Source organism: Bombina bombina, chromosome 2, assembly GCF_027579735.1.
Source record: "Bombina bombina isolate aBomBom1 chromosome 2, aBomBom1.pri, whole genome shotgun sequence".
Classification (NCBI taxonomy): domain Eukaryota; kingdom Metazoa; phylum Chordata; class Amphibia; order Anura; family Bombinatoridae; genus Bombina; species Bombina bombina.
Genome location: NC_069500.1, coordinates 1358905913 through 1358931226, shown reverse-complemented (window position 1 = coordinate 1358931226; position 25314 = coordinate 1358905913). Strand labels below are relative to the sequence as shown.

The 25314-nt window shown below is 38.9% G+C and overlaps 1 protein-coding gene across 1 annotated transcript; it reads left to right on the top strand.

The window, feature by feature from the left end:
• The first annotated feature begins 3 nt into the window (after positions 1 to 3).
• Positions 4 to 24264, top strand: LOC128648304 (fatty acid-binding protein, liver-like). Its single transcript, XM_053700922.1, has 4 exons — positions 4 to 183; positions 9995 to 10167; positions 21958 to 22050; positions 24125 to 24264. The coding sequence occupies exons 1-4, from the start codon at positions 117 to 119 to the stop codon at positions 24173 to 24175; spliced, it is 384 nt and encodes a 127-aa protein (XP_053556897.1). The 5' UTR covers positions 4 to 116; the 3' UTR covers positions 24176 to 24264.
• The last annotated feature ends 1050 nt before the right edge of the window (positions 24265 to 25314 follow it).

Sequence of the window (25314 nt, the reverse complement as noted above, 5' to 3'; positions counted from 1 at the left end):
TTAGAAATTATTTCACTGGTGACCAGATTGAGCAATAAGAAAAAACAGTTAGAAGGAGTTGATGTTTGGGTATCTGTATCTTACTCACTACCTACAAACACTGAAAACCTTCAACAATGGCAATGACCGGAAAGTATGAGCAGGTATCAAATGAAAACGTTGAACCTTTTATGAAATTCTTTGGTAAGTTCTGCTATACCTTTAAAATGATTACATCTCTTATTTTTTATTGTACCTGTTCAAAGCATCAGCAAATCTGAGTTTTACTGCTACAGAACAACCAACATAAAATGTAAGATTTTCTTATAGTTCTGAGATCCAAAATATGACTTTATAATCGAAATATACTTATGGGGAAACCATTATTTATTTATTTATTTATTTATTTTCTGAAAAGTATTTGCTCCCTACATCTATAATTTTACATTAATGTGTCACAGCTTTTTGTTCTGTGACAAATAACATTTGACTTAAATTATTGCTATGTCTGTAAATAGAAATGATTTCATTATCGGTTTTCTGCTTTATAAATAGAAGATTTTAAATTAAAATTTCTTACTAACTAGTCCTGTTATGGCATTATATTTTAACATCTCTCATAAAATATATTTTTAAATCCTGACAAAGAGGTTAACCAAATTTCTAAATCCCCCCCATCGGAAGTAGTAACAGAGTGCCCCTTCTTTGAGAAGGAGATAGTCATTGAGCTTATTAGGAGCGGCATATCTATGTAGCCACAATCGCCTCCACTTAAAGGACCACTAAGTACAACAGAATTATATATTTAGCAAGTACAAAATAAAATGACAATACAATAATTAATCCCCCCCATTTGCCAGCACCCTGTATAAAGTGGCATCCATCAGCCAATCAGAGACTAGTATACATATACCCTGTAAACTTGTGCACATGCTCAGTCATTTTAAAAAGATAGTTAATCCCTTTATTACCCATTCCCCAGTTTTCCATAACCAACACTTTTTACCTCTGTGATTACCTTGTATCTAAGTCTCTGCAGACAACCTACTTATCTCAGGGATATTTATTTATTATCTATCGACTTGCATTTTAGCCAATTAGTGCAGTGTCCTGCACAACTCTACAGGATAGAGCACTACGTTATCTATATGGCACATATATATTTGCAGTCTCTTGTTGGGAAAAGCTAATAAAAAAATCATGTGATAAGAGGCTGTCTGTAGTGGCTTAGAAACAGGCAGACATTTAGAGGTTTGAACATTATAAAGTATATTAATATAACACGAGTAGTAAAGGTATTATCTATCTGAGACTTTAAAAAATAAGAATTTTAGCGTAGACTGTCCCTTTAAGAGTTGCAATGTGCTGCGGATTTAGCTGTTTAAGCCTTTGGAAAATGACACTAGTGATAAAATGCTCTAATCAATTAGGACATTTTATTTTGCCATTAGTCCCATTAATAATTTGCTGTTGCTTCTTTATTATATCTCTATCAGCAATCAGCATTTTTTTAATTTGAAATATCCTTGATGCACTTATAAAATTCCCATAACACCCCTGATGTTTTTTTTTTTTGTTTGTTTTTTTGTGTTTCATATTCTTTTAATTAAATCTATTAAATTAAGTTAAACTGGGAACACAACTACTGGGAAATATCAATATATAGATGATGCATACAGTATATACAGTTTGGACCATTAAGTTGCTACAGATCCTAAAACAAATAAATATTAGGAAAAGCAGTATATTTATTGATCATCTTAAATACTGTATTTTCATAATATGCTTTATAATATAATTCAATGTGTTTTATTAATCGGATCATATTAAAATGTATTCTGTAAAACAGTGGTTTATGAATACTAAACAAAAAAATATTCTTTAATTAGACATCTGAATCTGGTTTTATTTGGTAAAGCATGTCCATTTGGTAAAATGATGGCGAAAAGACAATGTGATAAAATGGGAGGGATGTTATTCATCAATATATTATTGATCATAACAGTTATTAATAGCAATAAATAATCATTCACAACTGCATTGTTGTTCACTAATGCTATGTCTACAGATGAATAATATAGTATAATTATTTTTTCATTACCACTGATGAAAGGATCTGCATTTTTTTTTTCTTTTTTTTTTTTTTTTTTTTATTGAGGGTTGAATAAATATATACATACATAAAGGCGCAGTGTGTTATTCCCCTTTTTTTTTATATAGCAAGCTTTATATGAACTACAGGTACAGGTTGCTAAATGCGGTTAAATACACTCTCACTCACCCCCCTATTCATGCGGCAGCCTCACTTGGTCTGTCCTCCCGGATCTGACTCCTTTCAAAGCAGAAGGAAGAGGTCTTACCTGGTGTAGAGTGTCCGCTTGCAACCTCCACAGTCGCGGTTCCTGTTGCGTCCTAAATTTCACAGCTCGCCAGGTCACAGCTGCACCTGATGCTGCCTTCCAATTTGGGATGTGATCCTGAGAGCAAACTCCTTCCTGTTTGCAAGTTACATGAAGTAGAAAAGAAGAGGCGGATCCATCCAATACTTCCAAAACACTGTGAATTTATTGTAATTTTCTTTCACAAACAATTGTTGCAAAAAACTTCAGAGACACACACTTAAAACCATAGGAGCTGATGTGAGGTCCGGTTTCAGTCTTGCATGTTTCGGCGGATCCTGACCGCCTTAATCATAGACCATACCTGAACCTCTACACCTGTAGCTTTTTTACCTGTGTACAGGTATACGCCCTCTAACATTTACTCCAATCAAATGTATACAATAGGATTTAGCCTCAATTGGCTTGACAGCTTGGGAAAAAGAAAAAAATATCTATTTTCTATTAACTTACATAGGTTAATCTTAATCCTATAAGTGTCTTTATGTAGCATTTTATAGAAAGACTCAGCTAGTGTTGAATTGCAAATTCAACTTAAAAGAAGGTACTCATTTTTAGTCATTTACAACGCCAACTTCTAACACATCTATTAAAGACACATATAGAAAAATCATATACAGAAAAAGTTTTTTTCAGCAGTTGAGGCTGGGTTTGAACTCACAACCTTTGGGTTAAGAGGCTTAAGCACTATGCCACAGCATCCCCATAGCTATTATGATACATTTAATATAGCTATATAGCCTTTATTTAGCATTAGTTTCCTTATAGTAGCTAGGTATCTAGAAAGTTACTTTTATGCAGTCTCGTTTGTTTATATATGTATACTATTATTGACTCAATTTTAGCTTTAAACTTCCCATATATAGAACTAACGAAAGTTGGGGTTGATAGGCCAAATGTTGCTAGATTATACTACTCTTAAATTTAACTATTTATTACTCCAGCAATTAATGATGTCATGTTCTGAGTTAAATCCCTCTGGGACTAATGTCTTAAATACAAAAATCCAATATGCCTCTTGTTTTTTTAGAGTATTTAGCCTGTCACCACCTCTGTGTGACTTTTGAATGTGTTCAATGGCTGACCAACTGAAGGTACTTAAATCCTGATCATGTTCCTCTATAAAGTGGGATGCAAGAGCAGAGCATGATATATCATTTTCTATATATGAGATGTGCTCTTGAATACGAGTTCTTACATCCCTTGTTGTCATTCCTATGTACTGTTTTTTATGCTCTGTACATTCAACTAAATAGATAACATGATCAGTAGAACATTTTATACAGCCCTTGATATCATATTCTGATCCAGTAGTATATGACTTACAAGTCTTGGTTACTTTGATATACCCACATGCTCTGCATCTTTTACTTCCACATTTGTACACTCCATTTGTATGCATCCAGGAACTTGCTGCACCCCTTTCCTTATTTTTAAGTTTACTGGGAGATAGTATATTAGCCAACGACTTACTTTTTTTATATACAAATCTGCAGCCTTCATCAATTATTGGTTTTAGGGTATTATCTCCATAGATTATAGGCAGATATTTATTTATAATGTCACAGACATCCTTGTACTGATCTGAGAACTGGGTAATAAAGAGAGGTCTGCTATCTTTCTTATCTGTTTTCTCTTTTATTTTCAAGAGATCTTTCCTGTCCATTTTACTCACTTTTTCTCCAATGCTCATTACTTGTTGTCGATTATAACCTCTAGCTACCATTCTTTCTGTTAGTTCTGACCTTGCTCTAACGAAATCTCTATCTTGGGAGCAATTCCTTCTGGTTCGCATCATTTGACCCTTTATTATCCCCTTGATGACATATTTTGGGTGATTACTTTTGGCGTGCAATAAAGAATTGCCCGCAATCGGTTTTCTATATAGGTCTGTAATGACTCTCCCATTTTGTCTATCAGCAATCAAAACAAGGTCTAAGTAGCTAATTCTTTCTTTACTCCAGTCAGAGGTAAATCTCATACCAAATCTATTATTGTTAAGATAGTTTAAAAACATATCCTTGCCTATTTCGTCACCATCCCATACAATCAACAGGTCATCTATAAATCTCTTATAGAGAAATATAGAGCCTTTAAATGGGTTAGCATCATTGGTAATGAGACTTCTCTCTAACCATCCCATAAAGAGGTTTGCATATGAGGGCGCAAACCGCGCCCCCATAGCAGTCCCCTGTTATTGCAAATAGAATTCCCCCTCAAACATAAAATAGTTATGTCTAAGGAGGAACTCTATAACCTCCAGGATGTAGCTCTTAAAGTAAGGATCGTAGGTTGTTTCAAGATCTAAAAAATATTCAATGGCTTTTACGCCTAATTCATGTTGAATCATAGAATACAGTGATACTACATCTATTGAAAGCCAGCTGAAGGCATCTCTCCACTCAAAATCATCAAAAATATTCAACACATTTGTTGTGTCCTTAAGACTCTATATTTCTCTATAAGAGATTTATAGATGACCTGTTGATTGTATGGGATGGTGACGAAATAGGCAAGGATATGTTTTTAAACTATCTTAACAATAATAGATTTGGTATGAGATTTACCTCTGACTGGAGTAAAGAAAGAATTAGCTACTTAGACCTTGTTTTGATTGCTGATAGACAAAATGGGAGAGTCATTACAGACCTATATAGAAAACCGATTGCGGGCAATGCTTTATTGCACGCCAAAAGTAATCACCCAAAATATGTCATCAAGGGGATAATAAAGGGTCAAATGATGCGAACCAGAAGGAATTGCTCCCAAGATAGAGAGGTACTTAAATCCTGAAACAACCTACGATCCTTACTTTAAGAGCTACATCCTGGAGGTTATAGAGTTCCTCCTTAGACATAACTATTTTATGTTTGAGGGGGAATTCTATTTGCAATAACAGGGGACTGCTATGGGGGCGCGGTTTGCGCCCTCATATGCAAACCTCTTTATGGGATGGTTAGAGAGAAGTCTCATTACCAATGATGCTAACCCATTTAAAGGCTCTATATTTCTCTATAAGAGATTTATAGATGACCTGTTGATTGTATGGGATGGTGACGAAATAGGCAAGGATATGTTTTTAAACTATCTTAACAATAATAGATTTGGTATGAGATTTACCTCTGACTGGAGTAAAGAAAGAATTAGCTACTTAGACCTTGTTTTGATTGCTGATAGACAAAATGGGAGAGTCATTACAGACCTATATAGAAAACCGATTGCGGGCAATGCTTTATTGCACGCCAAAAGTAATCACCCAAAATATGTCATCAAGGGGATAATAAAGGGTCAAATGATGCGAACCAGAAGGAATTGCTCCCAAGATAGAGATTTTGTTAGAGCAAGGCCAGAACTAACAGAAAGAATGGTAGCTAGAGGTTATAATCGACAACAAGTAATGAGCATTGGAGAAAAAGTGAGTAAAATGGACAGGAAAGATCTCTTGAAAATAAAAGAGAAAACAGATAAGAAAGATAGCAGACCTCTCTTTATTACCCAGTTCTCAGATCAGTACAAGGATGTCTGTGACATTATAAATAAATATCTGCCTATAATCTATGGAGATAGTACCCTAAAACCAATAATTGATGAAGGCTGCAGATTTGTATATAAAAAAAGTAAGTCGTTGGCTAATATACTATCTCCCAGTGAACTTAAAAATAAGGAAAGGGGTGCAGGAAGTTCCTGGCTGCATACAAATGGAGTGTACAAATGTGGAAGTAAAAGATGCAGAGCATGTGGGTATATCAAAGTAACCAAGACTTGTAAGTCATATACTACTGGATCAGAATATGATATCAAGGGCTGTAGAAAATGTTCTACTGATCATGTTATCTATTTAGTTGAATGCACAGAGCATAAAAAACAGTACATAGTAATGACAACAAGGGATGTAAGAACTCGTATTCAAGAGCACATCTCATATATAGAAAATGATATATCATGCTCTGCTCTTGCATCCCACTTTATAGAGGAACATGATCAGGATTTAAGTACCTTCAGTTGGTCAGCCATTGAACACATTCAAAAGTCACACAGAGGTGGTGACAGGCTGAATACTCTAAAAAAACAAGAGGCATATTGGATTTTTGTATTTAAGACATTAGTCCCAGAGGGATTTAACTCAGAACATGACATCATTAATTGCTGGAGTAATAAATAGTTAAATTTAAGAGTAGTATAATCTAGCAACATTTGGCCTATCAACCCCAACTTTCGTTAGTTCTATATATGGGAAGTTTAAAGCTAAAATTGAGTCAATAATAGTATACATATATAAACAAACGAGACTGCATAAAAGTAACTTTCTAGATACCTAGCTACTATAAGGAAACTAATGCTAAATAAAGGCTATATAGCTATATTAAATGTATCATAATAGCTATGGGGATGCTGTGGCATAGTGCTTAAGCCTCTTAACCCAAAGGTTGTGAGTTCAAACCCAGCCTCAACTGCTGAAAAAACTTTTTCTGTATATGATTTTTCTGTATGTGTCTTTAATAGATGTGTTAGAAGTTGGCGTTGTAAATGACTAAAAATGAGTACCTTCTTTTAAGTTGAATTTGCAATTCAACACTAGCTGTGTCTTTCTATAAAATGCTACATAAAGACACTTATAGGATTAAGATTAACCTATGTAAGTTAATATAATTTTTTCCAAGCTGTCAAGCCAATTGAGGCTAAATCCTATTGTATACATTTGATTGGAGTAAATGTTTGAGGGCGTATACCTGTACACAGGTAAAAAGGCTACAGGTGTAGAGGTTCAGGTATCGTCTATGATTAAGGCGGTCAGGATCCGCCGAAACATGTAAGACTGAAACCGGACCTCACATCAGCTCCTATAGTTTTAAGTGTGTGTCTCTGAAGTTTTTTGCAACAATTGTTTGTGAAAGAAAATTACAATAAATTCACAGTGTTTTGGAAGTATTGGATGGATCCGCCTCTTCTTTTCTACTTCATGTAACTTGCAAACAGGAAGGAGTTTGCTCTCAGGATCACATCCCAAATTGGAAGGCAGCATCAGGTGCAGCTGTGACCGGGCGAGCTGTGAAATTTGGGACGCAACAGGAACCGCGACTGTGGAGGTTGCAAGCGGACACTCTACACCAGGTAAGACCTCTTCCTTCTGCTTTGAAAGGAGTCAGATCCGGGAGGACAGACCAAGTGAGGCTGCCGCATGAAGAGCGGGGTGAGTGAGAGTGTATCTAATGGCATTTAGCAACCTGTACCTGTAGTTCATATAAAGCTTGCTATATAAAAAAAGGGGAATAACACACTGCACCTTATGTACTTGTGGCTAAGGGACTAAAGACATTGCACAGGGCAAACCTGGTTTAGCCATTTTTTTCAGAAAATTGATATTGACCTTCCAGCTTTGTTCTCTATTGTCCTTTGGTTGCACGACATATAGAGGCTATGAAAATCGGATAAAGTTAATATAGCCTGAAGCTGCCTCTTTTAAGCTTTCATACACTGATAATAAAGAGTGATTACAACTAAAGAAAAGTTTTTAATCCATTTAAGAGAAATATAAAATAAAAGAAATGGAGTCACACACTGAATTTTACTCACTAAAAACGACAGATGAATGGGATATTGACAATATTGATTTGGAGGACTTATTTAAGGATGATACTGAAAATTTGAAATTAACTGATCTGTTTCATACTATGGAAATGTTAAAGAATAAAGAACAGAGACTACGTCTAGATAATTGGTTATTTGACAAGTATATAAAGAGAGGGATGGTACCAAGAGGTCTCAGGTTGAGAAAATTTCCAGCGTTTGAAGTGGATAGCCAAGATTTCATTGCAGAATGGAACAGCATACTTACTGAATGTGCAATAAGGCTTATGGGACTTCTTATTAAATATAAGACTGAACAAATTGCTAATCTTAAAGAAGAAATAATTAAGATACAAATTGAAATGAATAAGTTTAAAGAAGTGTCTGAATATGTAACATATGATACCATGCTCCAAGAGGCAGTGGAAGAAGCAAGGAAATTAGTGATTAATATTAAGCATTACAAATTTTTGCGAGATAGTAAGGATTATGCCAATAATAGAGTATATCTCTGGCAGAAACACACTAGAAAGGGAAACAGATGGCAAAACAAGTCAGGTGACAAAGGCCAAAGTAGTCAATTGCAGAGTACTGAATCTCAGGTTAAAAATCTGAGAGGATACAGGCAAGGTAAAAGGCAAATAAGAATAAAAATAAAAGGGTCACATTTAGTGAAAATGAACAAAATGAAAATAGTGAAATTACTATAGAAACTGATTTTGAGACCTCAGAAGGTTACACACAATCTGAGACAGAAAGTAGAGAGGATACACACATAGGTGCCACAAAAAAACTGAATGCTCAAGGGATTGAAATAGGAACTAGACCAAAGCAATCAAATATCAAAAAAGGTGAACCAGAGAAACAGGATTTTCAAAAGGAGGGAGATATAAACAAAGGGGGAGGTACAATAGAGAAAGGCGACAAAAAAGCAAGAAACAGATACCAGCTGAGACAGCTAGTTCAGAAGGAGAAATAAGTTTACAAGGAGCTGTTTTAAACCTGTCTTCTTATGCATTAAACAAAAATGAAATAAAAGTATTAAATTATGGCTTGGGCTTCTGTCCTAGTGGTGATTTTAATCTTTTTCAAACTGTTCTTGATGTAAATCGCTTCATTAGACAACTATTAAAAAGCATTTTAAAGCTGAAGTGGTGGATCTTGAAGCAGATACATCTGAACAGCTCGAAAGGAAACAGACTAAAAAGCCTGTTAAAAGACAAAAATCTAACTTTTATCCCACCAGAACAAGAGGCCCACAGTTAGAGCTTTTTTCACAAAAGGGTGTTAGAAGATCTTACAGTTAAACATAAAAGATCCAATTTGACTTACAATGAAAAAAAAGCTCTACAACTATCAGATAATGGAAATAGTATTGTGGTATGTGATAGGGACTGGTATGTAAATGAGTCCTACAGACAATTAAGAGAAAATGAGGTATATACAAGATTAAGTTCTGATCCAACTTTGAGAATCCAAATCATCTCCCCAAAACCCATAAAGGTGTTAAAGATATTAAGGGTAGACCCATTATATCAGGGTTGGAATCTATATTAGAACCCTTATCCAACTGGATAGATGATATATTACCACCTATGGTACACAATCTTGACAGCCATGTTTTGGAAGTATTGGATGGATCCGCCTCTTCTTTTCTATATTATCACCTTGTTTGCTGCATTTGTTTTTCAATGGTCAATTTCCACCCACCCCGTTCCTTATTTGGAGCTAAGGAAGGACTAACAATAAACATAACTTACCCAAATAGACTATATAGAAGCATGAGAGACATGGAGGATAAATATTATCATGGAATTTGCAGCTCTGAGGGTATGAACATTACTAAGATAAATAAACTGCATAATGATTTGTTAGAGCAAACCCCTTACATTATACTAAAGTACCCATACAGGGGGCAGGGCATAATGGGGCTGGGCTGAGGAGCCCCACAAATTTGTCTTGCCCAGGGCCCAGCATATGCTAATGGTGGCCCTAACTTATTATTGCATTCCCAGTCATAAAATTATTATTATTTCTTGTTCTTTTAGGTCTTTCCGATGAATTGATCCAGAAAATCAAGGTTTCGAAGAATATTTATGAGATTGTGCAGAATGGCAAACATTTCAAGTTAACAGCAACCACAGGGGACCATGTTCAACATAACGAATTTACAATTGGTGAGGAGGCTGAGATACAGATCCTAACAGGGGAGAAGTTTAAGGTGAGATGATCCTTTGCTCTGTTATCTGGTTTTATTAAAATACATCAGCATAAAATGTTGAATTAACATACAATTAATATATTGGCTACTCCAAAAAAAAAGGCAAATAGTCGGTGGAATTTGGATTTTGAAAAAGGATTGCATCAAACAAGATGTTGATTTGTTTTAAGAATGTTTAGACTTTGCTGATATAATATTTGATAAGTGTATTATAATAAGATATTTAGTGTTCCTTTAAATAGACCATTTCTGGAATAAATCTTGTGATATGTATTAGTTAAAAGGAATGTAGAAATTGCAGGTGCTTTCTTTCTAGAATAGAAATATAAATATTATATCTATTTTTTCCATGTGTGAAATTATGAAAATAAATTTTGAGTTAAATTGTGTTGTCCAGTAAAGAGGTGTTTTTAAATCAAAAGTTAATTTCATTCTCAGCTTACATTATACCAAAAAATCTATTGTATCCTTAAAGGGATATGAAACCGTTTTTTTTTTCTTTCATGATTCAGATAGAGCATTCAATTTTAAGCAACTTTATTTAATCCTATAATAATTTTTTCTTTGTTCTCTTGGTATCTTTATTTGAAAAGAAAGAATGTAAGCTTAGGAGACGGCCCATTTTTGGTTCAGACCCTGGGTAGCACTTGCCGATTGGTGGCTACATTTAGCCACCATTCAGCACGCTCTACCCAGGTGATGAACCAAAAATGGGCCAGCTCCTAAGTTTACATTCCTGCTTTTCAAATAAATATACCAAAAGAGCAAAGACATTTTAATAAAAGGAGTAAATTAGAAAGTTGCTTAATTTTTTTTATTGAGGTATACAAACAGAAATCAAAGTCGCAATCCCAACTTATACACAATATAGTACCATATCTCTGGTGTCTTAAATGTAAAGAAAAATAATGATAAAATAAGAACCAGATACATGAGTGTCCAAGACATTGTAGCTTATTTGTGGGGAAAGATTGACATATTAGAAGAAAATGGTAGGGTTCCGAAACTTGTACAGTGGGTCTTGTGACTGTATTAGGAAGCCTCATTTTTTTTATTTATATATGATATATGGTACTCATAGGTTTTCACTAAAGGATGATTTTAATGTCTACTCACCATAAGAGAGAAATGAGGGATATTAAAAGACTAATGTACCTACAAGAGCGAGTGGGAGGAAGTTATTTAACTTCAAATTGGGGGGAACAGCGGACAATAGCCGCTTAGAGGGGGGGGGGGGGTGTAAAGAAGATTCCGGTCTATAAATCTTTGATAGTTGAGAGTAGGGGTTATAAATAGAGATTTACAGAGGGGTAGGAATGTCTGAAACAGAATATCTGTGTGGAGGTAGGTGGGCACAGAGAAATATAGAAGAAAGGGAGCAAATGAAAGAATAAGGATGGATATTGTGTGTTATGGAGAGTTTAGAGGAATCCCTGATGTTAGTTGAGCTATATGAAAAGAGGTGAAACACAGTCAGTACATAACATTCTAACTTATTCTGGCATTATAATGAGGGTTTTCTCTAGTATAAGACATTATGATCATATATATATGGAAAGGTTCAGTCTGTTCCCCTCTAAGGGGTCCTTTGTGTGTAACACTATAATAGGACCAGCAAGTGTATTATTTTCATAACAGTGAGTGTAATAAACTAAATTTGAAATGTTAGAGGTGTTAGATGATTTAATAAAGCCAGGGACAGTTTAGCATCACCTCAAGCTGTGCATGTACATGGAGATTAAAAACTGAGGTACATTCGCAAGTGTAGGTCTAGAGGTTTATGTAGCTTTATAGCCTATAGTAGGGCACTATGTTGTGGTTGTAAGATTACATATGATTATGAGCCCGAAAAATGATGCCAGGTGCTTGACCTAACTAACTGATGTTCTAAGGTTACTGAAGCGAGGTGTAAGCAGCTCAAAGTTCCTGTACAAAAGTGAACCATCAGATAGGCACAAGATCAAGTGTCAAACAGGAAATGTTAATACTTGCTACATGGGTTTCAGGTAGGAGAGTAGAAAAATAAATTATATTACCCTTGAAGAACATTAGATAGTTGTCTAATACAGACAGGTAGCGCAGCATTCTGCTATAAACAAATCTCAGGGTTTATACAATCTATATATGATAAGGTACATGATCTGAGACTCATACAGGTACAACTATATGTGCAATGAACTGTAAATAGATGTCAGATTTACATAACATTTAGCATATGCACCAAGTGATATACACAAGCCGGTGTTATATGTTTCCGGTAACCATATTATGTTATATATCATTAGGTTATCAAAGGCCTGGTTAACCTTTAAGTAAGAGAAAGCCATTCTAATATGTGACAATGTATATGTCCCAAGTGATGCTCATATGTGAGGTGAGTTGCGAGAAGGAACTTAGTATTTCTGGAAATTAGATAAGGTTATAATTACTCATAAGCTGCTAAAAAAAGATTGGTTACAACAAAGAGATCCCCAAATTTATATAAAGTTAAAGATCTCAACCGCTGCCCTGAAACCCAATAGGCATCACAGATGTACATATCAAACCACAAGGCAATCATCAATAACTGTGATACAGTAGTGAGGCAGATTAACGTCTATAGTAGGAGTTCTAGTATAGGTCAGACCCTGTATAACTGACAGCATGGATCTAGGCCACCATAAATTCCTGTGCTGTTTCACCCAATACCAACTGGCTTGTAATGGCAGGAGTATTGGTATTTGATCCGAACAGGTTCACTTCCAAGGTGTTGACAGTTCCAGTGGCATCGATCTGCCATTGATGATAAGGCATCTAGGAACCTTGGCAACCCGGTCACTGATGAGACCTCAGCAGTACCCAGCAAGGAAGTTGTAGTATGTTTCAGGTTAAGGCCTAGCCAGGACCTCCTCTTGACCAGCCGCATCTTCAGGTGGTCTGGTATCGGCTCGTAACTGCTGGGCAAAACGCTATTGCGTAAGTATGAATTGAGCAGGGGGGTCAGTTGCGTAGAGCTAGTCGGGATCCTTGTAGCATCTCTAGGTGGATCATCTACATGATCAGTCCCATCTGAGGTACAAAGACAATCACTGAATAAGTCGGCCCCTGACTCCAGCACAGTAGTAGAGCATAACTCTGAGTGGGATTCTGGACTTCTTCTCTGTCATCGTCTCTGTCAGATCTCAGCGTCGCCATGAGGGAGGTGTGCTGTCTTTCCATTTTATAAGCCAGTAATTGCAGTAAGGCATTTATCTCATCCTCCATTGTGGGTTAATGCACTCTTGCTTTTCATGCTTTGCAAATAATATTGCCCACCTCTCCTGCACTTGTAAAATCCTCTGAGGCTATGTTAGGTTCCAAAAGAAACCACTCTACCCGGCTAAGTATGGTACCGGGGGGGGGGGGGAGATGGTAAAATGGCGACACAGGCTGCAGCTTACAGTCACAGCCGTTTAGGGTCTTCTAGCTCAGCAGTCGCCATCCAGTGGTCCATGGACCACTGGTGGTCCACGAGAAGATGTTGGTGGTCCTTAACACCATCAAGCAGGAATTCATCTCCTCTGATGGTGTCACCCCTGTTGTGCCGCAACTCCCTACAGTGCCTGGCTGGAGGAGTTAAATTACAATCTCCTTATGCACATTGCGTAGTACTGCGCAACTTGCGTAGCTAGATTGTATTTTTAACTCCTCCCGCCCGGCGCATTATTCAGAGGAAGATTATTCCATTCTATAGCCAGCAGAGGTTTATATAGTCTTGGCTTGAAATAGTGGAATTAAAGTATATAAAAAAAGAAAATCTTAACCTTTTTTCTCATATTTCATTTATTTTCTTCCCTTTACCTTTCTCTTTGTAGCAGTTTTCCTAATTCCTTCAGATGGACTTACATCACTGTTTGTCTTCCTCCCCTCCGTCTTTTTAAAAAAAAAATTAAATATTAATTATTATAGTAATTGCCCGTAACATCAGTCGTGGTTAGCTCACATCCATATTGAGAGCTTTCTGATATAAACTTAATTTATGACTCTAATGTCTGTCCATGATCATAAGTAGTTTTGAATAATTCCTAACTGGGGAGGTGACTTGAAAGTCTTGTGGTCCTTTTAAACATAATTATTTTTTTCCACTTTCTGCCTCTCTGTTTCCAGCTCAAAAGTTGGCACTCACCCTTCATCTGTCATTTGGAAGTAGTCTCTCAGTTCTGTCATTCAGTTAGTTAATTCCAAAAAATAATTCTTAAAAATGTTTAAATATATACATAATGTAAATTTAGCTATGGTTATACTAGTTGTGTACAGTATGTGTGTGTGTATATATATATATATATATATATATATATATACACACACACATTATACAGGTTTAAAAAAAAATCATGTTAGTTGTCCACGGGATTCAAAATTGTGAGTTTAGTAGTCCCTAAGGTCCGAAAGGTTGGCAACCCCTGTTCTAGCTTGTAGATATCAGGAAAGAAATAGCATACCATCTTCTTCAGTCGATATGTAGTACAAATATTTAGCTATAGTTCTGAAAGTGGTGGATAACCACCAGAGGAGCAGCTAAGTATCACGTCTGGACATGGATGCGGCTAGGACACGCCCCCCAGAAAGTTGCTTAAAATTTAATGCTCTAGCTAAATCATGAAAGAAAAAAATTAGATTTGATATCCCTTTAAAGGGCAATAACAGTCAAAAAATGACATTATCTTATTCGTTAGAGAATAAAATTATAAGACTATTGATCTTGCATAAGGGTTAAACCCGCAGTAGAAATAATACTGCTCAGGACCCGTAGAGCATTTTTGGCTCCTAGCAGAAACCTTAGTCGCGTGACTGCTGATTGGAACAAATGACTGCATGTTATTTTTTTCACTATTATTGCCCTTTACAAAATAAATCACATGCTTGTAATTCTGTTGTTTATCTATCAACATTCTTAAAATCTGCAATTAAATGGTAATTTTTCAGAATCAAAATATAAATTTATATTATAAAAGTAGTGTTACTATTTAAAGATATTCTTTTTGATACAAACAGTGGTCATTACTGTTAATGAGTAATTAATATGTGTGTCTTAGTTCCTTTTGACCCCATATAGGCATACATTCCGCAATATAAATAAAGACTCATGGATGGGTGTAAAGGCCGCAGCCTGCATTTATTAAAATATTTAATAAATATAAATCTTTTAAATTCAGCAAGTTTCAATAACCAGAAAACATATTAACCTGAGAACATAAGGTGCTAGTCCACAGATATGTACCCTCCCCCGGCTTACCACCAGGTAACCCCCCCCAATCTCTCCCGCCTCTTTAGGGAGGTACCAATTCACTTAACATCCAGATCTAAAACAAGCACCCCCGCCCTGCTGCAACATAACCGAATAAAAGAGGGAGGGAACTTCTCCTTGCGATTGGAGAGGCTAAAGAGGCTGAAAGACTTCCATTGCCCCACTAAATACCTTGGCAACAGGCTCCGCCTCACCTCCTCTAGCCTGCTCCATTGCCTCGAATAGGGGTCAAATTCACCTCCATCTATGCTCTCCTCCAGGGAGCATTGACCCCATATAGGCATACATTCCGCAACATAAATAAAATCTCTGACACATGGATGGGTGAAAAGCCGCAGCCCGCATTTATTAAAATATTTAATAAATATAAATCTTTTAAATTCAACAAGTTTCAATAACCAGCAAACATATTAACCTGAGATCATAAGGTGCTAGTCCACAGAGATGTACCTTCCCCCGGCTTACCACCAGGTACATCCCCCCCCCAATCTCTCCCGCCTCTTTAGGGAGGTACCAATTCACTTAACATCCAGATCTAAAACAAGCACCCCCGCCACAGCCCATCAAGGGCTAAGGCCTTTAACACCCCATCTTTTAAAAAGAAGCAACGACCTGTCTCTCCCTCAAACTCCACATGGCGAATGCCAAGCCCCCCAATCTTGGACACAAAACTACTAACTGACCTATTAATCTTTTTCTAGAGGCCTCCAGCTTCCTAAAATCCCATACCGCCCTCCACACTGACCGAGGTTCAATGTCCGACCACACTATCACCAATTCAGTGAACAAATCCCATAAACTTCCCAAATCCCTCTTGATCCTATCTAACAGCTCCTTTTGTGACGGGAAGCCAAAATCGTTATCTCCCGCATGTATCACCAAAATAGCTGGAGGCCAAAACAATCTTGCGTAATCCACCACCTTCCTAATCAACTGATCCCACCTCAGCCCTCAAATCTCAAACCATCTTAACAACACTGTCTCCTCATTAAACTTCAACTGCGTGCCATGATCCTTGACTGCCGCTGCCTTACGGGCCCAATAAATGTAGGAATGTCCCACAATCCAACAGTGCACAGGACCTGTCAAGACAAAGAAACATTCTAACTCTCAATTCTGGTCTAACAGATAACTTAACAACCAGGCACAGAAACATTCTAAACTCTCAATTCTGGTCTAACATATAACTTAAAACAACCAGACTTCCAACCACCAATCTTTCTAATCATACTCTCCCCCAAACCCAGGCAGGCCGCCTCAGTAGCAGCCCCAATCCGAAAAGAATGGGTGCCAAATGCTTTTGCTGAATATCCTAAGCTCACCAACGTCTGCCTAAAAAATGCCATTAACTGGAAACACGATAGACTCGACCCGTCCCTATGAATAAACAACGGATAAAACCCAGCCGGCCGTACTGCCAAGAAGGCTGCCATATTCGCCACCGGGCAACCGCACCCAACGTCTCCTTAATCTGAATCCACCTCCCCACACCTCCCTGGTCCGTTTTTTATTTTCTCAGCCAAATCCACAACATCCCTTCAATAATTGAAACATCACTGGCCTGAAGTCCCCCAATGTCCTTTTTATTAGCCCCCACCATTTCTGATATGTGAAATGCACCAAAAAATGCCAACACAAAAGCAGCCCGAAACAAAAGATCTTCAAACTGTGAGGAACACACGTTTTCCAATGAAGCCACCAACTTCCTCAATATATCAAACACCACTGGCCTCCTCTTATCTTTATGCACTTGTCCCTTGCATGCTCCTCGCACAGCTAGCTGTATCACAAACAGTTTCATTAAGTCCTCCCCGTCCAAAAGTATGAAAAGAAAACCCATCGCTGCCACGTTCCTTCTCACCACCGACCTTGACAACCCTTTCAAATCCCATTCCCCAATCCCCGCCAACAGCCCCTGTATCCACCCATCCCTGAAAGACCCGAACCCCTTCCCCTTTAAAACCTGAAACCACTGTCTCCGAGCTGTCACATACGCTACCCAAGTACCTTGAGATACCGCTCCCCTGGCCACTCTGATCAAATCCAACATTTCAACTGCAACAGCTCTAGCGGGCATCTGACTCCTTCCTCCTCTACCCAGGTGCCACTTCCCGGAACCTCGCCCACTGGAAGCGAGAAAGAGCATCAGCAATAACGTTCTGACAACCTGGCACATGAACAGCACAAAATAAGACATTCATTTGCATACAGTGCAATACAAACAACCTAAGCAGGCGCAAAACCAGCAGTGAGCTAGATGTCAACTTGTTAATCGCGAATACAACTCCTAAATTATCCGTATGGAACACCACCTTCCTGTCCTGCAACCATACCCTCAATGCCACCAGCAACGGAAATAGCTCCAGAAAAACTAGATTCTTAATCAACCCTTCTTTTTTCCATTCCAAGGGCCACGACCCTGCAGACCAACTCCCTTGGCAGTATGCCCCATACCCAACTGACCCTGCTGCATCCGTAAACAAGTGTAGCTCCTCATTCGAGACAGCCTTCTCCTGCACCAACACCTTTCCATTAAACTCATCCAAAAATGCAAGTCACACCCTTAAATCTTCCTTATGGTCAGCCCCCAACCGGATACAATGTCTAGGATCCTGCACTCCAACCGTAGATAGTGACAGCCTCCTACAAAATACTCTCCCCACCGGGATAATCCTACAAGCAAAATTAAGTTTGCCCTCCAACGACTAAATCTCATGGAGCTGAAGCTTGTTCTTTTATAAAGCATCCCCAATTGAACCTTTCAGGTCCACCACCTTGTCCATCGGCAAACGGCATTCCATTCTACTAGAATCAATTTCAATACCCAAAAAACTTAACACTGTAACCGGTCCCTCTGTCTTCTCATGCGCCACTGAAATGCCAAACTCTTCCGCCACTGCAAAGAAAGGCTCCATTAATCGAACACAATCTGAGTCGCTGGCCCTTCCCACAAAAAGGAAGTCATCCAAATAATGGACTATAGCCGACAGACCAGATACCTGTTTCAGCAACCATTCTACAAAGGTACTGAACTTCTTGAAGTACGCACACAATATAGAACAGCCCATCAGCAGGCAAAGGTCCACATAAAAGGCACCCCCAAAGAAACAACCCAGCAAATGATGGCACACTGGGTGCACTGGTAACAGCCGTAAGGCAGTCTCCACATCCACTTTACCCATCAAAGCTCCAACACCTGCCTCCTTCACCAACCAAACCGCCTTTTCAAAAACGCATACCTCACCGCCACCACTTCTGGATCAATGCCATCGTTAACCGACGTCCCTTTTGGGTAAGACAAGTGATGAATCATGCGAAACTGCCCCACCACTTTCTTAGGGACAACCCCCAAAGGGGACACTCTCAAATTATCCAATGTGGGGCGAGAAAACGGACTTGCCATCCTCCCCAATGCCACTTCCTTATCCAACTTCCCTTGGACCACCTCCGGGAATTCCCTAGCCAACTTTAAATTACCTGAGATTTTATACCCCCCCCTTCTACAAATGGAATCCAAAACCCCGAACTAAACCCCGTTAGCAAAAGCTCCGCGTCCTCAGCTTTCCCCCTAATCTTAGCGAACCGTTCTAACCAAGGCACCATCTTCTTTACCTTCACTGGGGTCCTGGCCCTTAGGAGTATCCTCCCCTGACTTTCCATTTCCCCCACCCTTCTTAAAACACCTGACCCATGGGTGGGATCCTTCACAACCGGAGCAGGCATGCTTGTACTTGCATCCGCTCCCAAACTTACACTGGCCTTCGTTGTACTGAAAACAGAGACCTTTTCTGATGGCCACTGCCGCACTCCCTCCCGAGGTACCAATGGATGAACTTTCTCCTGCGGAACCCCTGGCCGCTCCAATGGAGCTTCGGAACCACGCAACTGAATCATCAACTCAAATACCCTTATCCCTATCATCCCATCTCATTTCTGGTTTTACAGCCAGGCGCTGATGAAACTGTTCGTCGTAACGCCACCACGCCAATCCTCCATACGTGCTTTATGCCCCCGCGATCTCGTCATAGTAACAAAACAGTGCTGAGCACTAATCAGGAAACTTCTCGCCAATCACCGCCGCCAGTATACAAAATGCCCTAGACCAGTTGGAAAGTGATTTTGGCAACTTCCGGTATCTCTTCTTCTTTTTTTTCTTTGTCCTTTGTGTCTTCTTTGATCTCCATCATCTGTTCAAAGGGTAAGAGAGAAAATATTTCCAAAAATTCCCTTTTCCATATCTTCTCCTTTACCTCCTGCATAAGATGTATCCCTAACAGTCCATTCGAACACAAGCACGGCCTCCTCAATGCACTCTCCGGCACCTTCACCACTTCCTCTTAACTAGCCCCATCCTTCTTATGTCCCGCGGACCCCACTGATATCTGGCCGCTTCCTTCAGCCCCTGCCCCCTCTCCTGACACAGGAACCCCCGCTCCTATCCCAACACCCCAAGCCGTCGCTATGCTCCTTTGTTGTCCCTCCAGCTGCTTTTCGAATTGCACCAGCAGATCCCTTAAACCGCTCACTAATGATCTCTGCGCCACACCTAAGCCATACTCACTCCCATCCACACTCACTGCATTGGTAGCACCTTCACCTGTGGTTCTGGGCGCCGTTGTTGCTTCCACTGTTCCAGGTCCCCCCACATGATCTGCCACCCTGGCCTCCGGCTGTGATCTGGCCTCCCGCTCTCTGGGCCTGTATACACTCCTTCTTGGAGATGGTGATCTGGACCTTCTCCTCCTCCCACTCCTGTCCACCGTCCTCTCCAGCCTCCACCACGTAGGGGAACATCTCTCTGGACGATGCCTCATCCTCTCCCTGGGTGAGCGAGATTTCTCCCGCCGGCGTTCAGCACCCGACCTCTGTGGACTGTGGCACACCTGGACATCCCTGCCCTGAGGCCGTATCTGTGGAGAGGAGACAGTGAGAACCCTATCCTGCCTCCCCCCCTTATCTTCTCTCCTAACACTCCCTTCTCTAGACCCGACCCCTGACCCTCCTATCCTTGTACCCCCTTGCCCACTTTGCCCTGGCGACAACGCCCTAAGCAGCTGCTCTAGTGCAGCCAGGTCCCCTACCTGCCGCTGGCCCATGGGTCCCACAGAAGTCCCTTCCCCAGGATCCTCCAACTCCAGATCACTGTATGTGTAGTCAAAACACAGTGCATCACCCTCCAGGTCCAGCCCTGCCGGTTCCACAAAAATCTCTGTCCCACCGCCCACTTGGTTCAGTGTCTCTTGCCCCACACCTGTGGAAAATAAAGATGAAACATTAATCCCCTCCCTACTACTCCCCCTCGCTTGCTTCCCCCTTCCCCTGCCTAGATTACCAGCTCCCCTCTGACTGCCCCTCCCCTTCTCCTTTGAATTCCCTCTGCCCCCACGTCTCCGCTTAGCCCCAGCTGCCTGTCTTCTAAGTAATCCTAACACCTCCCCACACCCATCCTCGTCTTGTGCCTTATTTCCTTGATCCCTTATGTTCACTCTCCCTGTGCTCCTCAATCCCCTCCTGGCTGATACCGGAGCTACTTGACTCCCCATCTGCGCACTTAATTCCTGTGATTGACCCCCCCCATCTGTTCCCATAATTCCTGCGGTCTAGCCTCCCTTCTCCTACCCTCTACCACCTTCTGAGATTCCTTGCCTCCTCCCTCTAGTCTCTTCTCATTTTGCCCTCCTCTCCCCTCCGGCTGCTCCTGCCAGTCTGATGAAGCCAAGGGAGTCCCCTTCACCGCTGTGTCCCTTTCCATGCATGCCGCTATCCCAGTCTCCCGTCTGCCATCCTGTATTTTTTGATCAAGGTCCAGACCACCTCGTCTGGCTCTTTTACCTGCTGTAGCTCCTGTCCGGATAGGCACCTCCTTCAAGTGCCCGGCATCCGCCATCAGTCTCGCCATCCACTCCGGCTTCACTTCTCTTCTGCCTCGATCTGCTGACAGGCCTCTGGACCCGCCCCCCCAATGGGGACCGCCATCTCCACTCCTCCCGCCACCAAGGATGTCGGGGGATAGTCTCTCTGGAGGCCTCTACCGCCTCTGCGGCCTGCCGTCTCTGCTCCCTCCATCCTCGGATCCAGGAAGATTGGCAGCAGCCAGGTAATCCCTGAGCCATGCTGTTCCTCTTGCCGCCACCATCCGATAAACCTGCTCCAGCAAGCCGTCCATCCTCTCAGGTCTCTACAATCACAAGCCACTAAGAACTTCTCCTTGCGATTGGAGAGGCTAAAGAGGCTGAACGACTTCCGTTGCCCCACTAAATACCTCGGCAACAGGCTCCGCCTCACCTCCTTTGCCTCGAATAGGGGTCAAATTCCCCTCCGTCTATGCTCTCCTCCTTGGAGCATTTATCTTTAATTGGATGGAGAAAAGTCATACTGATTATACTTTTCTGTTTGTTACTTTCGATATTTAATTTAATTTTATTTTTATGAAAGCACTAGTCAAAAAAATTATGTTCCCTAAAGCGACTAACTTTTGATACACGTAAAATTAATAATAATTTCTTCTGTTTCACATCCTGCAGACTGTTGCCCAACTTGAAGGTGATAATAAATTGATCTTAGATCTCAAGGGAATCAAATCTATTACCGAACTATCTGGAGACACTCTAACTAATGTAAGTTTGAAATTATCTATGTGTAACATTAACTGAGATTATATTTAAACATATTAGTAGTTATTTATATCACAATATTTCACCATTTTTTATCAACATACGTTTTGGGTATTTACAGCCCTATTAACCCCTTCGCTACTAAGCCTTTTTCACACCACTGTGCTAAATTGATTTTTAGCCTTTTCTGCTACTTAAAGGGCTAGTAAAGTCAAAATTAAACTTGCACAATTCAGATAAAGCAAGTAATTTTAAGACACTTAAAGGGACATGAAACTCAAGTTTTCTTTCATTATTTAGACAGAGCATACAATTTTAAAAAACTTTTCCAATTTATTTATATTATTTAATTTGCTTCCTTCTCTTGTTATCCTTTGCTGAAAGGTTTATCTAGGCAAGCTCAGAAGAAGCAGATAACCTAGGTTCTAGCTGTTGATTGGTGGCTACATATATATATATATATATATATATATATATATATATATATATATATTGATTGTGATTTGCTTACCCATGCATTGCTGCTCCTTCAACAAATGATACCAAGACAATGAAGCAAATTAGATAATAGAACTGAATTAGAAAGCTGTTTAAAATTGTTTTCTCTATTTGAATCACAAAAGAAAAATGTTGGGTTTCATGTCCCTTTAAATTAACTTTTATTTTTAAATGTGCTTCGTTCTCTTGGTATCACATGTTGAAAAAGAATATGCACATATCCTACACTAGTGGCAGCTAGATGTTTATTGGTGCCTGGACCAAAGTGAATTTTAAAGTGTCTTAACATAAAATGCTTTATCTGAATAGAATTTTCATTTTGACTTTCCTATCCCTTAGAATTAACAAGACTTGTTTCTGGATTACTGTGCATTTATTTATTTATATGTTAATTTGTTACTCTCCGGGCCCTATGATCCAAAGTTCTCCACTTTAAAAAGATGATCTATGAAGTCTCATTAGTACCGTGAGATCCCTCAAATAATTTTAGAAAGGATCATTTTACCTTGTGAGCCGTTTCTGTCACTATGCAGGGTTCTGGATATGAACCAGAGACTCATAATACTAGAAAAAATAGTCCTCAAGGAATTTGAATAGTTTCTCTCCATGCCAGTGAGTGTTTGATCATAAGGACATGTGTACAAACAGTTTAAATTATGTACTCAAGGTCATAGCCAAAGGTCATTTTTATTTTTTTATGGTTGATGAAAGATTTACTGATGTATTTTATAACCTATTCAATTACATTTTAGGGGTCATAGAAAAAATGACGATATTTTTATATATAATATTTAGTCATGCATAATGAAACATCTTCACAATATACTTCCGTTATTTATTTTGCCCCATTTTCATGTAATTGTGCTCTGAAAATTGAGCAATTTTTAATACTTTTAACTTGGAATGCACCTTCTGATGACTCAAGACTAACTCTGCTACATATGTGGCCCTAATTGGCTTTATCAGATAACAACTACAAAACAACTCACTTTATACTAACATTATGACAGCGACTAGCATTGTTGTCTGTGAGCTAAAGCCCTGATTGGCTCCTCCAAGTAGGTGAAATGATGGGTGGCTAATGAAAAAGAACTGCAGTAAAAGCGATGTTAATTGCTTTTAAAAACATTAAGACTGATACGTTATTCTAAAGCAACAAAATAGAAATGTCTAGTAATTACAAGGTGTTTACTGTCCCTTTTACAATACATTTCACTGACCCAACAAACATATATTTAAATTAACATAAAAGTCAAATTCAAAGTGCACAGTAGCTCATTTTAATTTGTAGCAGTTTTTCTTTTATTTGCACAAATTTACTTTACAAATTAGTTTTTTTTATGTCCTCCACAGAAGAGATTACATAGGGGAAACCCACGTTACAACTTAGTAGCACTAATAACTTTATAGAAACTCAGGAGCATAGGAAAGTCTACAATTACCAGGAAAAGGGGACAAAATAAATAATAAAAAGAAATTGCTAGTTTTTATACTACACATAATCAAACATATGATATTACAATGTCCCTTTAACTGATCATTTTGCAGACTATTGTAATATTTCTATCTTTGTTTGTAGGTTATGACGATGGGAGACATCACCTGCAAGAGAATCCTCAAGAGAATTTGAGAGAAGCTCAATACTCTTACTTTTACTATAAAATAATGCAGTTTGTATATAAATTAATAATAATAATAATAAAAAAAAAAATGAATTTCTTTCTGAGCGCTTTAATGTAATAAAATATCAGTTTTTGGTAAATAAATATAACACAGTGTTCAGCATTTGAGAAAAAAAAAAACAATCCAGAGATAGTTTGCAGCAGCAGTAATCAACTAAACAGGTAAAAGGAGAACTGACCACTCCCAAACAGCCAATGTAAGTTTTACTCAATATGCACAAAATATTAGGGGCAAGATTACAAGTGGAGCGCTAAATATCACTTTCATAAAAGAAATAATTGCGCTCCACTGTGTAATACCAGCGCACACTAATGTGCGCTGGTATTACAAGTAAACAGCAAAGCGAAGGCAAGCTTGCATTCCTTCTGCTTCGAAGCATTGCGCTCAGAAGAGCGCACTTCCATAGGCTCCAATGAGTGTCTCGTTCTGATGCCATCAGAGACGAAGGGGGTAAGTCGCGCAGCGATTGCAGCATTTGTAAATATATATGCATAGTATGTATTGGCTGATATACATATATATTTATCTTTAATGTACAAAGAGACAGGGTAGGGGGGCAGAGTAAATATCGGACAGGTAATTCCAATACGTTGCTTCACTTGTATACAGTGAAGAATATAATAGTTAATAATTTAAACCTTATTGAAGTGGGAATATAAACCTGTAGCAGAGACTGGACAAAGAACAAGTAACAACTAGCAAACTAATTGTAAAAAAGGGTTTACAATAGAGTGTAAGAAGTCTAGCTCTGACAAAGGAGGGAAAATTATATGAAACTCTGCAAAACTAGTGGAAAATGGGTATATCATTCCATTACATTCACACTGTTAAACTATAATAATTCATACACAACAACATTAGGCTAAATATAAAAACACTTGAACCAAAGGGCGATAATAATATATCTCTTAAAAATATTGTAGTGCCAGTGGATCAGCCAACAGTGATATATTTAACTATATAATAAGCCCTTACAATCCGAGGGCTAAATTTACATTTACTTTTAAAGTATAATTCTGCTGAGCTGAATAAGCAAATAATGATTATGCTAGAGAATCAAGTTAGGCCATGGTAAGCAAAGTTAAA